Source organism: Eubalaena glacialis, chromosome 11 (genome assembly GCF_028564815.1).
Source record: "Eubalaena glacialis isolate mEubGla1 chromosome 11, mEubGla1.1.hap2.+ XY, whole genome shotgun sequence".
Taxonomy (NCBI): Eukaryota; Metazoa; Chordata; class Mammalia; order Artiodactyla; family Balaenidae; genus Eubalaena; species Eubalaena glacialis.
The window spans coordinates 62,944,470-62,961,035 of NC_083726.1; the positions used below are offsets into that span (position 1 = coordinate 62,944,470).

At 47.5% G+C, this 16,566-nt stretch overlaps 1 protein-coding gene across 1 annotated transcript; it reads left to right on the plus strand.

The window, feature by feature from the left end:
• Positions 1–4,084: 4,084 nt before the first annotated feature.
• LOC133101464 (keratin, type II cytoskeletal 5) lies at positions 4,085–10,652 on the plus strand. The gene is made up of 9 exons (XM_061206289.1): positions 4,085–4,639; positions 5,226–5,440; positions 6,210–6,270; positions 6,381–6,476; positions 7,890–8,054; positions 8,422–8,547; positions 8,798–9,018; positions 9,795–9,829; positions 10,302–10,652. Exons 1-9 carry the CDS (start codon positions 4,085–4,087, stop codon positions 10,595–10,597), a joined length of 1,770 nt encoding a protein of 589 aa, XP_061062272.1. The 3' UTR covers positions 10,598–10,652.
• The last annotated feature ends 5,914 nt before the right edge of the window (positions 10,653–16,566 follow it).

Below are 16,566 nucleotides of genomic sequence, written 5' to 3' on the forward strand. Positions count from 1 at the left end.
AGACCCCTTTCCTGCTGCGTCTCCCAGCACCAGTGGGGGAAGCTGCGTTGAAAGCTGGGCTTTGTGTCTGGGATCCCAGCAATTCAAGGGCTGGATTAGGACCAAGACATGGCCTGGGAGCGGGGTTGGGGGGGGGCACTGGCTTTTGTACCTCTGCTGGGACCCACAATTTGTGTGAAACCCTTGCACAAAAGAAGTCAACTCCAAAGGCCCCCTTGTCACCATGACCCAAATAATTGCAGCAGGGCACCCCTCCAAAGCCACTCCAAAGCCAAGAAAGAGTGGTTCCTTTACTTGTGGACATGTGCATTTCTACCCAGGCCTCTTCTCAGACGTGAGAGTCCTAGAGAGGCAGGGTGGTACTTGCATCGACAAGTACCTCTGCCAGATGTGGCCACATGAAGGAGGGGTGGTGGATCCTGCTCTCCCGTCCGCAAAGGGGCCCGACTCCTCTCTGCCCCTGCAGTTCCGAGAATCCAGAATCTGAGATCAAAGCTGGGACCCAGAGTTCCCTCTGGCTTTGGGTGGAGGCAGGAGAATTCTTCCCTCAATTCCTCCCTGGGGCTAGGGCTTTGTGAGGAGTTTCGAGGGCTGGCTCTGGGCTCCGTCCGTCCTTCCCCATTCTGCTGGATCTGGCTCCGTGCTCCCAGACGAGGAAGCCAACCATCATCCAATGAATAGGTGACTCATGCCTCAACTATTGCTCCCCACTGTCTGTGCTGAACAAGCATGGGATAGAAGGTCCGCAAAGACAAGGACACTGCAGCTCTCTTTCTCTCCTGGAGGGGAACATGGCTGCTGGGGCTGAGGGCTGGGGGAGAGGAATGAAGGGAAGTCCAAGGGATGAAGAGTCATGAACTGTGTCCTCAGAGGGTGCCCAGGCTAAAGGGGACAAGAGATCTGCTCTCCGGACGGGAAGCCAGGGACAGCAGCAGGTAGACAGGACCCTGGGACTTGGCATGGGGCTGGGGACGGCCTCCCACAAAGACCTAGGGAAGGGAGATGACCTTATTCTGTCAGTTCAATTCGAAACTGTTTGCTGAGCCCCATCAGTGTGCGCGGCTGGGCTGAGGGCGCGGCAAGGCCAGCCAGGTGTGCTCCCTAACCTGGGGGAGTCTACTGTCTGGGGAAACCTAGAGGGCATGTGCCAAACCATCTCCCGTTAAATATGTCCATTCCATCGTCTTCTATGAAAGACACACAGAGAGCGCTGGGGGATCCGTGGAGGGAGCTCTAGGCTGGGATCACAGGATTTGCCTAATCCTTGTCCCACGGTCACCTGGACCAATCCTACTCCCTGCCTGGTCTGTGAGGTGCGTCCCTGTGGACAAATGCTGCCCATGCTCTACGTTCGCACACCTTATGAGGGAGGACAAGGCAGCTGCCCCTGTCCCCCTCTGACACAGAGACCAGCAGGGACAGCCACTGCAGCTCCTTCAGTCCTACACTTGCCTCTTGCTGGTGAGGAAAATGATGCCCGGAGAAGCTAATTAACATGTCCTGCCAAGCCTTGGTAACTCTCTCTGTGAGAGTGCCTGGTAGAAAAGCTCGGCAAGCTCTGTGTAATCTCTCTCTTCCTTCCACGGTGAAATTCCAGGCTGGGGTGGGACACTCTCACACTGTAGTGGTGCTGGGGCCTGGTTCCCCAGGGGAGCATCGCCACTATTTGTAGCCATCCGGGTCTGGCATTGTGGGAGGGGCTGCCCTGCCTGCTTGGGGGAGAGTTCCCACAGAGAGAGATGCTTTTCCCCCAGTGAGGCATCCAAACAGTCCCAGCCGCAGTGACTTGTCCCTGGCATCTGAATCTGAGCTTGGCACACTCCAGCCATTCTCAGGCTGGCCAGAATGCCTTCCTGTTACACGGAGTCCTGCTTCTTCCTGGGAGGAGGAGGAATGGGGAGAAGCAAATGTTCTGGTGTCTTAGGAGGGTGGGGCTTCCCAAGGGCAGTGGAGACTAGACCCAGGATGTGTGTGTGTTGGGGGGGGCGGGCAGCGGGGGGACATACCCTGACGGTGACCTTCCAGTGGAGAGAGAGGACTCGTGCTAGGAGTCCCCAGATCTGTTCTGTCAGGGGCTGAGAGTCTACCCATATGAGACAGGGCCCCCAAGACACTCACATCTGTTCCCTGAGAGGCAAGAAAGTGTGAAATTGACAAGCACAGTAAATTGCATCTTTGAGTATCTCAGGAATCCTTCAGGGAAGGAGGCAACCAAACTTCATTGCCCAAGACCTGTAAGGCCAGCTCTGGCCATTGACCTGTCTGTCTGGATTTACCTATCCACTGCTTTCTCGTCACAGCCTCTGATGAGCAATCACCTCTCGGCTGATCCCCAGCGGCTCCGAGTCATTTTTCCACAGCCAGGGCTGCCTTGTGGCCAGCTGCAGGCCCTGACTAGAGATTCCTAAGCCACGGCTGGGTCCTCACTCCTTTACCCTTGAGAACGTACCTCCTTAGCCTCGAGACTTCAAACCTACCCTCACCCTACCTCTTCCTCCAGCCCCAGCCCAGGGGTGCCCCCCGGCCCGGCCCACAGCTCTTAATGGCCGAGGCACTGCCTGAGAGTCCTGCTTCTGTGCTGGGGAGGAAGAGATGTGAGCCCACTCAGGTCTGCAGCCAAAAAGATGGGGTATGATCTAAGAGAGACACTTGTAAAACCCAACCAGACCCCTTGTCCTCCATCTGGTACCACAGCCCATCCAGACAAGCTTTGCAGAGGGGTCTTCCTGAGAGGCGGGACATGGGGGCTTTCTAAAACAACTTCAGCTGATTGTTAGGCCAGCTGTCTGGTCGCCCAAACCTGCCCCTTCTAGTCTCTCTGGCAGGACGGTCCATAGATTTAGAATTCCTTTTCCATTCTCCAGGCCCTGAAGGAGAGTTCGGGCTGGAGCTCAGAGAAAGCCCAGCAATTCCCGCTGCTTGGAACAGGGCGGTTCACTGGTTTAACAGGCCGGCCAACTCTCAACATGTTCCTAATGAGACTAGAAGCTCCTGCAGGTATGTGTTTGTGGCGGCCTTCAGCCTGTATCAACAGATATGATGACTCATTTCTTCCCTAGTGGAATCACTGAGGGCTTGCTGGAACACACCTGGGGTGCTGGGGAGCCAGCAGAGCAGCTCCCCCTGAAGAGAGACTTGACTGCCAGGCGGAGTCTCAGGACCTCGGGGGTGGGGGGCTATTGATTGCATGGGACACCTGGGTTTACTTAGCCCCCATAGGGTCCTGGCCAGGCCAAAGAGCAAGGGAAAAGTTCAGTGACACAGAAAAGGCTGAATTAGGAGGCATTGTGGAGGGATGGGTCTGCCCGTGCAGAGAACAAAGTGGGATAGACCGGAGGCTGGGGGTCTCCCACATACTCTGTTTCTGGAGCTTGGGGCTTGGGGAGTCTTTATGGCCCGAACCTTGCAGGAGAATCTGCCCAGTGGGCTCTGGGATAACTGTGCCTCCTCCAGGAAAGGAAATTTTGCAGTAGAGGACCGACGTCTATTTTCCCCTCTGGCACAGAGCTGAGATATCAGGCCACATTTGGCTTTCCAAGGGCTGAAATCCCTGAAACAACCTCTCATTAGGGGAGTAAGCAAAGCAGACCACTGCCAGTGGGGGACTCGCTCTGCCCCCAAGCCTCCTGTTCATGGACAGGGTACACCATGCTGGGATGCTTGACAACATCCCTGGTCCTGGAAGGATCCTTCAGGACATTGGCCAAATGCCCCCTTGCTTCTTTGGGCTACTCACAGCCCTGGGCTCCCACGGTGAAGAGAGGTTTGCTGCCAAGACATCTGGGCTGCAAGGCAAGTTTATCCCTACCTGAGCAGAGCCTGCCAGGAAGAAAGTGGTTGCACCCCACACCGCTGTGCAGGTGTGCCGGTGAGCTCACAGCTGCCCCTCAGGCATGCCCAGCCCACTTAATCATTCACAGCTTGACAACTCTCCCGCCCAACCCAGGTCTAGAGGATAAAAGGGTGGCTTGCCGCTCCTGGTTAACAGAGCCACGTCCTGCATCCGGTCCTGCTCTGTTCTTTCTCTCTAGCACCTCGTGACCGCTAGTGCCCACTACTCTCACTCCACCAGGAACAAGCCATCATGTCTCGCCAGTCGAGCGTGTCCTTCCGGAGCGGTGGCGGCCGTAGCTTCAGCACCGCCTCTGCCATCACCCCGTCTGTCTCCCGCACCAGTTTCACCTCTGTGTCCCGGTCCGGGGGTGGAGGTGGTGGCTATGGCAGGGTCGGCCTTGGGGGTGTTTGCGGCGCGGGTGGCTATGGCAGCCGGAGCCTCTACAACCTGGGGGGCTCCAAGAGGATCTCCATTGGCAGTAGCGGCGGTGGCTTCAGGAACCGAGTTTGTGCCACCGGTGCTGGAGGCAGCTATGGCTTTGGAGGTGGAACCGGGAGTGGATTTGGTTTTGGCGGTGGAGTTGGTGGTGGCTTTGGGCTCGGTGGTGGAGTTAGCTTTGGAGGTGGCTATGGGGGCCCTGGCTTCCCCGTCTGTCCCCCTGGAGGCATCCAAGAGGTCACCATCAACCAGAGTCTCCTGACTCCCCTCAACCTGCAAATTGACCCCACCATCCAGCGAGTCAAGACTGAGGAGCGGGAACAGATCAAGACCCTCAACAACAGGTTCGCCTCCTTCATCGACAAGGTGAGACATGATTCTTTGTGAAAAACCGCTATGAGTGTGGAATAAGTGTCAAAGAAAGTGGAAAGAGGGGCAATTTCCTGACTTTGTGCAAATATCTTCATAGTTTGCAGTTATGTTTTTCTCTTTGTTTCTGTGTCCTGGATTTGTGGCCTGCTTTCTTAATTAGACTGGCAGCTTGGAAGAGAAGGTCTTAATTCTTCCCCTTCAGAGCTAACCGCACAAGGGATCCTTGCTTACTGTTGGGCAGAGAGATATATTCTGTGCTCCAGGTAACAGGGCTGATTGCACAGAAAGGTGGCTGAGTTCATTGGGCAGCAGCCCGAGTGCTTTTGCAGCCACCCCTGCACCAGGTCACTCTCTGCCCAGCCGTGCCCAGTGCTATCTGTGCCCTGGAGAAGTGTCCTGTCTCCCCTAGAAGAGTGAGTTTAAACGCTTCACTCTGGACCTGCCCTCTGGGGCCCAGGTCCAAGCACTGCCCATCATGGGAAGGTTTAGGGGGACAGAATGAGATGGGAGGAAAACTGGGAAATTGATCACTGAAACATGAAATCCAAGTTTGTCCATCTTCGAACTCTGTCCCCTCCAGGTGCGGTTCCTGGAACAGCAGAACAAGGTCCTGGACACCAAGTGGACCCTGCTGCAGGAGCAGGGCACCAAGACCGTGAGGCAGAACCTGGAGCCTCTGTTTGAGCAGTACATCAACAATCTCAGGAGACAGCTGGATGGTATCCTGGGGGAGAGAGGTCGCCTGGACTCAGAGCTGAGGAACATGCAGGACTTGGTGGAGGACTTCAAGAACAAGTGAGTTGGGGTGGAGTGGAGACAGGGGCGGGTCTTGGCACCAGATGTACTTTATAACCAGACTACTGCTTATGCCTTTCCCAAGGGGTGAAATCATATACCTTCCTTGGACACCTAAAGTACTGGAAAAAAATCCAGGTCGGTGTTTAGAAAGTTCTAGCTGCAAGCTCAGTCTCTCTGCGAGGCACTTAGCCTCCAGCCAGAGTAACAAACTCAGCACCCTTGGTACCACTTGGTGGAAAAAGCAGTCATGTAATCCTTGCTTTATGGGGCTTTTCTCCCCAACACACTCAAAGCACACAGCATTGGCTTTTTGATGGATTCCCCCCAAAGCAGGAACTGATGACGTAACCTAGTTTGGTGGCTCAAAGTATTTCTTTAGTCCTTATGAACCAGCAGCTGGGTTGCTAATTTTTTGGTTTTTTTCAAAGGCTATGAAAGCTGGGAAAAAAAAAAAAAAAAAGCATTACAGAAATTGACTAGATGTGGAGTTGGGGAGAAACAGCACAGCTTTTCTATAGGAATGTTCTTGAAGCAACTGAATTATAGCAATAAAAGAATAGTTATCTGCTAGACAATTAGAGAGAAAACAGTACCCTAATGGGTAAAGACCTTGCCCAAAGGCTCACCCTCCCAGTGTCCCTCCCTCTCTGCCTATATGATGTGAGAAGCCCCTTTTGGTGGGAAAGCAGGCTCACAGTTGACTTTATGCAGTACAGACCCCAGACCTCATCCTTTGATAAGCACTTCTCATCCTTTTTACCACCAGGTATGAAGATGAAATCAACAAGCGTACCACCGCCGAGAATGAGTTTGTGATGCTGAAGAAGGTATGTGGGTAGCAGAGAACCTGTTGCCTGTGGCTATGCTCACTTAAGGTGTTGTTCATTTAAGTCAGGGTGGAAATGGGGTGCGGTGCCAACCATCCCTGTTCCTCTAGGATGTGGACGCCGCCTACATGAACAAGGTGGAGCTAGAGGCCAAGGTCGATGCACTCATGGACGAGATCAACTTCTTGAAGATGTTCTTTGAGGCGGTAAGAAATGCCCCCTATTTGGGACCCAGAGAGATGGTCACGGGGACACCACCAGGGATTAGGGTCTCCAGGGTTAAGTGACTTTCAGTGGTTCCTAAGCTATGGGCACATTTTTGTCTTTCCTACTCCTTTAGTACTATTCACATTACTTAATAAAGCCAATTCTTTTTTTTTTTTTTTAAGTCAAATTTAAAGCAAAAGACCACTTCAGTAATCATTTTGCAGAGTGAGATTTAGAATGAGTTATTAGAGCCCCAGGTATACCTTTCCCAGCCACCTCCCCTTTCTGGCGTATCATCCCGTCTTTGTTTACTCCCAGCATGGCAGACCACACAACTAGATTCTTTTTTTTCTTTCCTTTTTTTTTAACATCTTTATTGGAGTGTAATTGCTTTACATTGTTGAGTTAGTTGCTGCTGTATAACAAAGTGAATCAGCTATACGTATACATATATTTCCATATCCCATCCCTCTTGCGGTCTCCCTCCCTCCCTCCCTCTCCCTCCCCTCTAGGTGGTCACAAAGCACTGAGCTGATCTCCCTGTGCTATGTGGCTGCTTCCCACTAGCTATCTATTTTACGTTTGGTAGTGTATATATGTCCATGCCACTCTCTCACTTCGTCCCAGCTTACCCTTCCCCCTCCCTGTGTCCTCAAGTCCATTCTCTACCTCTGCGTCTTTATTCCTGTCCTGTCCCTAGGTTCTTCAGAACATTTTTTTTTTTTTTTTTAGATTCCATACATATGTGTTAGCATACAGTATTTGTTTTTCTCTTTCTGACTTACTTCACTCTGTATGACAGACTCTAGGTCCATCCACCTCACTACAAATAACTCAATTTTGTTTAAAATAAGTTATGACCTAAGAAGATTCAAGTCTGAGAGGTTACACGGTAGGGGTTTCTTGATGTTCAGAGTTGTTAAATTAAAAAAAAAAAAAGATTTAGTAGTGATTTGGATTATTTATTTATTTGTTTATTTTTTAAAATTTTATTTATTTATTTATTTATTTATTTATGGCTGTGTTGGGTCCCCGTTTTTGTGCGAGGGCTTTCTCCAGCTGTGGCGAGGGGGGGCCACTCTTCATCGCGGTGCGCGGGCCTCTCACCGCCGTGGCCTCTCCCGTTGCGGAGCGCAGGCTCAGTAACTGTGGCTCACGGGCCCAGCCGCTCCGCGGCATGTGGGATCCTCCCAGACCAGGCCTCGAACCCGCGTCCCCCGCATTGGCAGGCAGACTCTCAACCACTGCGCCACCAGGGAAGCCCTGGGTTATTTATTAACTGACCTAGGTTTTTTACGTAGGAGGTTATTCTTATTTTTCTCAAGTCGACATAGCACAGTGAGTAGAAGATTTGAATGGACCTGCTATTAAATAACACGGACTCACATGACTGACTTGAACTCTCCCCGCAGGAGCTGTCCCAGATACAGACGCACATCTCAGACACGTCCGTGGTCCTGTCCATGGACAACAACCGCTGCCTGGACCTGGACAGCATCATCGCCGAGGTCAAGGCCCAGTACGAGGAGATCGCCAACCGCAGCCGCACGGAAGCCGAGTCCTGGTACCAGACCAAGGTGGGTGCTGTGGCGAATGTGCGAGTGTGTCCTGAGCGAGGGACGGACACATGTCTAGGATTCCAGGCCATGACCAAATACTAAGGATGTGGCTCCTGAGACTGGCTGAGGCCTACTGGGAGGAGTTATGGGAACAGTCATGCATGCATCTGCCACATAAATTCAAGAACATTAGGGAACATCTCACTGAGTTTCACACCAGTGTCTCTAGAAAAGCAAAGGCAAAAAGAGCAGATTATTGAAGACCAGCCCCGGGCCCCCAGTAACTACACCACTTGCCACCTCTTGGTAGCTCCCGCCTGTGAACCTGGGAAAGTGTTTCCATCCTCATATAAATGGACTCTTTCCTCTTTTCTGGTGGCATCAGTACGAGGAGCTGCAGCAGACTGCGGGCCGGCACGGCGACGATCTCCGCAACACCAAGCATGAGATCTCTGAGATGAACAGGATGATCCAGAGGCTGAGATCCGATATCGACAACGTCAAGAAGCAGGTAGGGAAAGAAGGCAGAGAAGGGGCCTGAGCTTTGAAAGGGAGACCTATTTTGTTTTGTTTTACGTTTTCTAAGTATACACACACACACACACACACACAGAACTGGAGCAAGTACCAGCATTTCAATATTCCACCATCCACAATGACCAGGACAAATGTGCTGGCTTCTCTCTGGAATCTCAGAAAGAGACACTGCAGGCCCAGCTCAGCCTCTAAAGGGTCCCCATCCTTCCTTCCTTCCCCTCTAGTGTGCCAACCTGCAGAACGCCATCGCCGATGCTGAGCAGCGTGGGGAGCTGGCCCTCAAGGACGCCAAGAACAAGCTGACCGAGCTGGAGGACGCCCTGCAGAAGGCCAAGCAGGACATGGCGCGGCTACTGAAGGACTACCAGGAGCTCATGAACACCAAGCTGTCTCTGGACGTGGAGATCGCCACCTACAGGAAGCTGCTGGAGGGCGAGGAGTGCAGGTGGGTGACACGGCCGACATCACGAGCCCACGATGGCCTCACATTTGATAAAGTGGAGCTTCTTCTTCACTGCAGGGTGTCAAACACACACACAGGTGGCCACTACCTTGTGCATGATGATTATCCATCATTAATCCGATGATCCAATCCAATCCAATCTGACACCTGGGCATACAGCTGACCTACACAATGTGACCTCAACTCACTTTCTGACCCTATTCCCACCACCAGTATTCTAGAATGCTGCCTCTCCTTCAAACAACCAAGCAACCCAGCAAATGTCTTCCCCATTCTTCAAGTGCTTCTTCCTTCAGGAAGCCTTTCATGATTACTCCAGCTGAGTTAAACTCACCTGCCTTTGGATTCTCAAACTACTGGGTTTTCTTCAATCTTCTGACACTGCCCACCGCCTATGTCCTGTCTGAAGTATTTCTGTCTAGGCCAAGTCTTCTCACAGGACTTAAGCTCCTACAAGGCGAAAACTGCTTCCTACATATTCACAGTTCCCACAGCCTCTCCCTCACGTTTTCCATATAATGGGTAGAGAACAGTGTGAATTATAAGCTTCCTTTGATAACCTGTTTCTAGATCAAGACCTCTTCCTTGGGAAGTCCCTCCAGAGAACTGTCTCTTTCTCTAATTTAAGCAGTTTTTCAGGCATGCAGTCTCCTTGCTCAGAAAACAAGTTCTAAACATGACTATGGGAGTTATCCATACAGACTAATGCTGTCTTTGGGGGGAGTTTTTAACTCTTATTTCAATTTTTCCCCTTTCAGACTGAGTGGAGAAGGAGTTGGACCAGTCAACATCTGTAAGTAACTTTGAACAGACATTAACAATGATGACAATATGGGGTACTTGGTGTCAACTCAGAATCCTGCTATTTCTAGATACCAGACACTCCCATCCCCAAAATGGTTATTTAATACACTTAGTGAGAAGCAGGTGGTGGAGGGGAAAGAACACAGGTTGAGACAGGAAGCAACGGGGCTCATTTCTTATCTCCTAAAGAGCAGGCCGTGTATCTTACCTGTCTTGGACCCTGTTCCCCTGCCTTGCCCTGACCCCCATCCCCTGATGACTTAGCACTGTCCCTTGCCTACTGTGTTCACCAGCTTTCTGTTAGGGATCTTCACTAAATGACTTAGCTCTTCTGGGCCTCATCTGCTGCTCTGTAAAAGGGGCCAAGTACAGTGCCGACACCAGCAGGATCAAATAAATTAGATGCCTAGGCTCTAATCTGGCAGACGGGTCTCACCAGGTTCTCCCTCCTTGCTCCACAGCTTTTGTCACGAACACCGTCTCCTCTGCCTACGGCGGTGGCGGCAGCTTTGGCGGCGGCTTTGGCGGCGGCATCTGCGGTGGTCTTGGCGGTGGCCTTGGTGGAGGCGGCGGCGGCGGCGGCTTCTACTCCAGCAGCAGCGGGGGCGTCGGCCTAGGCGGTGGGCTCGGTGTGGGGGGCTCTGGCTTCAGTGCGAGCAGTGGCCGAAGCCTGGGCTTTGGCAGTGGCGGGGGCAGCAGCTCCAACGTCAAGTTTGTCTCCACCACCTCGTCCTCCCGGAAGAGCTTCAAGAGCTAAGAGCCTGCGGCAGGTCACTGTCTCCCAAGTGCAGAAGCCGGCCGTGGCAACAGCCTCTTCTAGGTGGTGGCCCAAGCCAAGTTTTCTCTTTTTCTGGAGTCTAGTCGACCAAGTCTATCGCAGACCCACATTCTTTGGTTCCTGAAAGGCCCAACCCCCAGTCTCTAGCCTGCTGTGTCCTGATTCTATGCTCTGCTTGCAATTAGCCTTTGGGTCTCTACAGCCTGGTCCTCGGTGACAGAAGAATCCAATGTTTTCCAGTATTGAAACCATCAAAACAGAGTCCCTACCCCAATCCCATCTGGTCTATCTCCAGAGTGTGTTCAATAAAATGCTTTTATAATATAAGCTGTTGGGAAGAACTGTTTTTTCAAGATCTACAACCAACCTAGAGAACCCCTGTGGGTCCATCTGTCCAGGTGTGATTTGTTCCTTGCATGATTCACAGGGAGACAGAATGGCCTTGGAGGGAAAGTGGTCCTCGTGGGCGGTCCAGAGACTCCAGGAGGCATGAGAAGTGGATGCTAAATCCTCTAGAATGAAGGAGTCTCTGGAGGGCACGAAGGGGAGGGTTCCTTGTTTCGACAGATTACAGAGCTGTTTGTTGGAGGGGGGCCCCAATGAAGGTGGGCCAACTTGCAAGTAACGACATAATGCGCTTAAGTCAAATTTGTAAATAAGGAATATGTTGCCTTGAAACCCCACAAAGGCCTAAAAGATATTGGGCCTGTTCTAATAATGTGGGTGCTGAGCGTGTCAATAGCTTATAGTTTCTTAACAGCGTCAGGCATGAAGTAGCCCTCGGATTAGCAAATAATTTCAAGAATTTAATGGAGGTGACCGGAACTTGCACTATGTGTTGGACAATGGCCCATCCTCTTTTTCTGAACTTCTTTGTGAGTCTTTGTTGGTCCTGAATGGGTATGTTTAATGAATCTTTTCGAAGGGGGATTTATCAATGCAATATCATACCTATGTTCCTGGGGAAAGTCAGATGCATTTAAAATCTTGCCTGCAAAGACTGTGTGTGATGGCAGGGCTGTTGAGGTACCTCACCAGCATCTGGGTAGAGATGGATTGTGCCCCTTCTGAGGTGAAAGCAAACTGTGATGGAGAGGCTGTTGCAATGGGCACTGAACAGAACATTATTAGCCAAATCCACAAGAGCAAAATATCTACCAGTTGCTGATTGAACAGAGTCAGCGATTTCAATAATATTGGGTAGTGAGCCTTAACGGGAGTGACCATGGCATTAGGGTTGTGGTAATCCACTGTCAGGCACCTTTATTCTTTCCAAGTTTAAAAGTAGGCCAAATTGAGTTGTTGAATGGAGAAACAGCGGGCATAATCACCCCATTCTCTAAATATATTCCCTTTAATGGGTTTGACCTTTGAAGGCCCTGTTTTCATTTACATTGGGACGTATTAACAATTTTAACTGGGGGAAGGTCCATGGAGTCCCATTGTGACAAGCCAATTTGTTAATGTCAAGGATTTAATTTAATTTTAGTTTTGTTACTCACTGGATCAGAGTGTCCATGACCACTGAGATATACTGGGGGGTGGGGGGGGTGGGCAATGATCATGTGAAATTTAGGCAAGTCAGTAGTTCTGATAATTAAGGTGAGGCATACTTGTTTGTTCTCTCTTTTGTGTTCAATAGCTTCCTCAAGATTACAGGGGGGTACCTTGTTTAAATTTAGTGAGATCCCCAGTATAATATGAGCTCCAGTATGGATTAAGGCCATGAAGATTTGCCAATTGGTGTATTTCAGCAGACATTAAAGTTAATTCAGAACCTATGCAGTAGAGGTGCAAAGCCAATCCACACCCCTTTATATCTTTTTTAATGTATTAATTCTTTCAGTAAATTTTGGATTTTCAATTACATCGAATTGTGTTTAAGTTTTTTTTGTTTCCTCCCCCTGTTTCCAGGTTTCTTTCTTTTCTTGCTTCCTCACTCTGGTTCTCTCTCTCTATTTCTTCTTCCTCCCTCCCTTCCTTCCTTCCTCCCTCCCTCCCTTCCTTCCTCCCTCCCTCCCTCCCTCCTTTCCTTCCTCCCTCCCTCCCTCCCTCCCTTCCTTCCTTCCTCCCTCCCTCCCTCTCCCATGGCCCCTCTCTTTTCTAGGGTTACTAGAATTACTTATGAGAGAGGAATTCTTGCTACCCTGCTCATATCTATAAATTTGTTCCTCCAGAAGGCCTCAAATCAGTATCATCAGGGTTTAAGGCCTCCCCCACAGAAATAGTTGAATTAACTCCTTAGTTGTGCCACAAGGGTGCCCTATGTGTCTTCCCCTATAACCCTGAAGAAGAGGATCTTTTCTTGGTAACAGAGGCATAGGCAGCAGCAGCAGAAAAGCATTTTGTAGGGTTCTCATACACTATCTGCCTTTAAGAGTGTGGCCTCAGTATGCTACAGAGTGACTGCTTTTCCTCCCAATGAGTGATCACCTGATAGGACCATATATTGCACAGGTTGTAGTCTTTCCCCTGAGCACTTCATAGAATGGGGGCCAACACCTGCTTAAGACACACACCAGTCTTCACAGGGTAACAGTCATTCCCTTGAGCTTGGCGTCGGTCATTGTTTATGGAAGAATCAAGAAACACAATTCAATATGAGACACACAGATAGGTCTGGGCCGAGGCACATGACACTTTAAGGAGGGCTCCAATCCCATAACTGTCTCCAAATGACAATGATTGAAACTTCTGACATAGATCAGTTAAGTCTATAACAGAGGCCTTGGTAGAACTCAATAAATGTAGCACAAAGCAGTACAGCTCAAGTGCAAGCTTGACAGCAGGTAGCAACACAGCTCAAAGAGCTCACTAGGCAGAAAGCAGCGGTTCAAAGTGCATATTGCCATGCTGCAAGCTAAAACAAGAAAAGAAAGATCCCAGTGGTAGCAGTCATCATCCAGACATCCTGCTCACAAAACCAATTATTGTGAACACCCTCACTCAAAATGTGGTTCCACTATTGAGACTGATGACTCCACACACACGCACCAATATGGTATGAAAATGATATTATTCACATAATAAAGCTTTCTGGAAAGAGTAGGGCAGGCTTCCCATGCTGGTCCACATATGGCTTGAAAGAGACTGGAGTGGGTTTATTACGGTGGTTAGGGGTTGGGCCAGGCCAAGGATTCCCGCACATGGTTTGAAGTTCCCACTAGTCACGAACAGGGCGGGGATCACCCAGGCTTTCTTATTAGCTGGGGAAGGAAGAGGGGTGGGGATTAGAAGCTGTCAACTGTCAAGCATCATTACAGTAAGAGTGCTTTAACATTCAAAAAATTCAATCACATAATACGCAAATTTACGGAATAAAAAGAGAGGAGTCAAATTGTCACCTCTCCCTCCAAATAGACAGGAAATATTATACTTAATAGTGAATGATCAAAACTTTCCATTGAGATCAGAAAGAAAAGAAAAACCATATCACCACAATTATTCAACATTATACTGGAGCTTTAGCCAGTGCAAGTCAAGACAAAGAAATAAATATCTTTTTTTTTTTTTCACACACACACATTGTATTTTATTTTTACAAGAGATAAACTGACACCAAGCATTGTAAATGGATGACCACAACAAAAGCAACAATGATTGCAATTACCAAACACGAAACACACTCATACTATGTCATAATATTGACACTCAGTCCAGTAATCCTCCACTGTAACAGCTCCTTTACTTTGCAGTGAAAATTGATTTGTATATTTTTTGCCTCTGAGTCCTTGTGGGATTTTTTTTTTAATTCAAACACAAAGTCACAAAAATTATAATCATCCTCATCAGTTCACTCAGTCCCATGTAATTAATTTTTATTTTTCATCTTGCTCTTTTGTTAGCACTTTTATGAATTCATCAGTTTTCCATTAGAGTTCTGAAAATGCTTATTCATTCAGTTCAGCAGAATAGTCAGTTACCAGAAACCTGTACTTGTCAGAGTCTTTTCCATGAATTCCTTGAAGATGAAACCCTTTTATAGGAACATTTTTGCAAAAGCATCAGAGTACACCCAGAACTGTCTGTAAATGACAAAAGACTTAAAAATGACCACGGTTAAAGATTTGATGAAAGTTCACAATAATGCAATTGACAAGGAAATTTAGTTATTTCTGAGATGTACATTTTAAAGTAATAACTAGAATTATGACATAACATTATACCATAACATATAAGATTTTTAGAAATTTCATGTAATGTCTGAAACATTTATATTGACATATTTCCATACAAATAACCTAAAGAAAGTTTAGTATTAGTTGTTTTTTTGTTGTTTGTTTGTTTTTTTATACTGCAGGTTCTTATTAGTCATCAATTTTATACACATCAGTGTACACATGTCAATCCCAATCACCCAATTCAGCACACCGCCATCCCCACTCCACCGCCGTTTTCCCCCCTTGGTGTCCATACGTTTGTTCTCTACATCTGTGTCTCAACTTCTGCCCTGCAAACCGGTTCACCTGTACCATTTTTCTAGGTTCCACATGCATGCGTTAATATATGATATTTGTTTTTCTCTTTCTGACTTACTTCACTCTGTATGACAGTCTCTAGATCCATCCACGTCTCAACAAATGACTCAATTTCGTTCCTTTTTAGGGCTAAGTAATATTCCATTGTATATATGTACCACATCTTCTTTATCCATTCATCTGTCGATGGACATTTAGGTTGCTTCCGTGACCTGGCTATTGTAAATAGTGCTGCAATGAACATTGGGGTGCATGTGTCTTTTTGAATTATGGTTTTCTCTGGGTATATGCCCAGTAGTGGGATTGCTGGATCATATGGTAATTCTATTTTTAGTTTTTTAAGGAACCTCCATACTGTTCTCCATAGTGGCTGTATCAATTTACATTCCCACCAACAGTGCAAGAGGGTTCCCTTTTCTCCACACCCTCTCCAGCATTTGTTGTTTGTAGATTTTCTGAAGGAAATAAATATCTTAAGGATTAGAAAGAAAGAAAGCAAACCACAGTTACTCACATATGACATGATTATGTATATAGAAAATCAAGAGAGTCTCCTAACTATTAGAACTAATAAGTGAATTTATTAAGGTCACTGGAAAATAAATATAAAAATTAATTGTATTTCTATATACCTACAAGAAACAATTAGAAAATGAAATTTAAAAGATACCATTTTCAGTAGCATCAAAAATATCTGATATCAAAAAAAAAATCTGATATCTAGGAATAAACGCAGTCAAAGATATGCAATACTTATACACAGAAAACTACAAAAGTTTATTGAAAATGACTAAAGGAACTTAATAAACAGGTATGTATATACTATCTTCATGGATTGGAAAACTTAATAATGTAAATATGTCAATTTCCTCCAATTGAACTATGGATTCAAAGCAATTTCAATCAAATTTCATTTGGTATTTTATGAAAATTTATAAACCTATTCTAAAATTTGTATGGAAATGAAAAAGATCTAACATAATCAAAACAATCCTGAAAAAGAAGAACAAAATTCTTATAGTTCTAGATACTGAGAATTATTAGAAAGATATAGTAATTAAGAGATTGTAATATTGAGGAAATGACTGAAAAATGGACCAATGGAACTATATACAGAAACTGGAAACAAACCACACGTAGACTCACTAGATTGACAACAATGGGGCCCTTGAAGTGCAATAGGGAAAGGATGGCTTTGCACAATAAATGATGCAAGATCAGTTAACTCTCCATATGGGAAAAAATGTGTCGAGTCCTAATTCAAAACATTCACAAATATCAGTTTCAGCTGTATTATAGTTCTATATGTGAAAGGTAAAATAATGTATTTAGAAGAAAATAGAATATATCATTATGACCTGAGGATAGGCAAAATATCTTAAACACCATAAAAAACTGCTTCCCTTAAAAAAGAATAAACTTCTGCCCATAAGACACAAAGAGAACAAAACAACAAGCCACAACCCAGGA

Excerpts from the sequence above, each read along its gene's own strand:
- LOC133101464 (XM_061206289.1), top strand. The coding sequence starts at position 4,085 with ATGTCTCGCCAGTCGAGCGTGTCCTTCCGGAGCGGTGGCGGCCGTAGC. Across the intron at positions 4,640-5,225 it reads TCGCCTCCTTCATCGACAAG|GTGCGGTTCCTGGAACAGCA; the intron begins GTGAGACATGAT and ends TGTCCCCTCCAG. Across the intron at positions 6,477-7,889 it reads TGAAGATGTTCTTTGAGGCG|GAGCTGTCCCAGATACAGAC; the intron begins GTAAGAAATGCC and ends CTCTCCCCGCAG.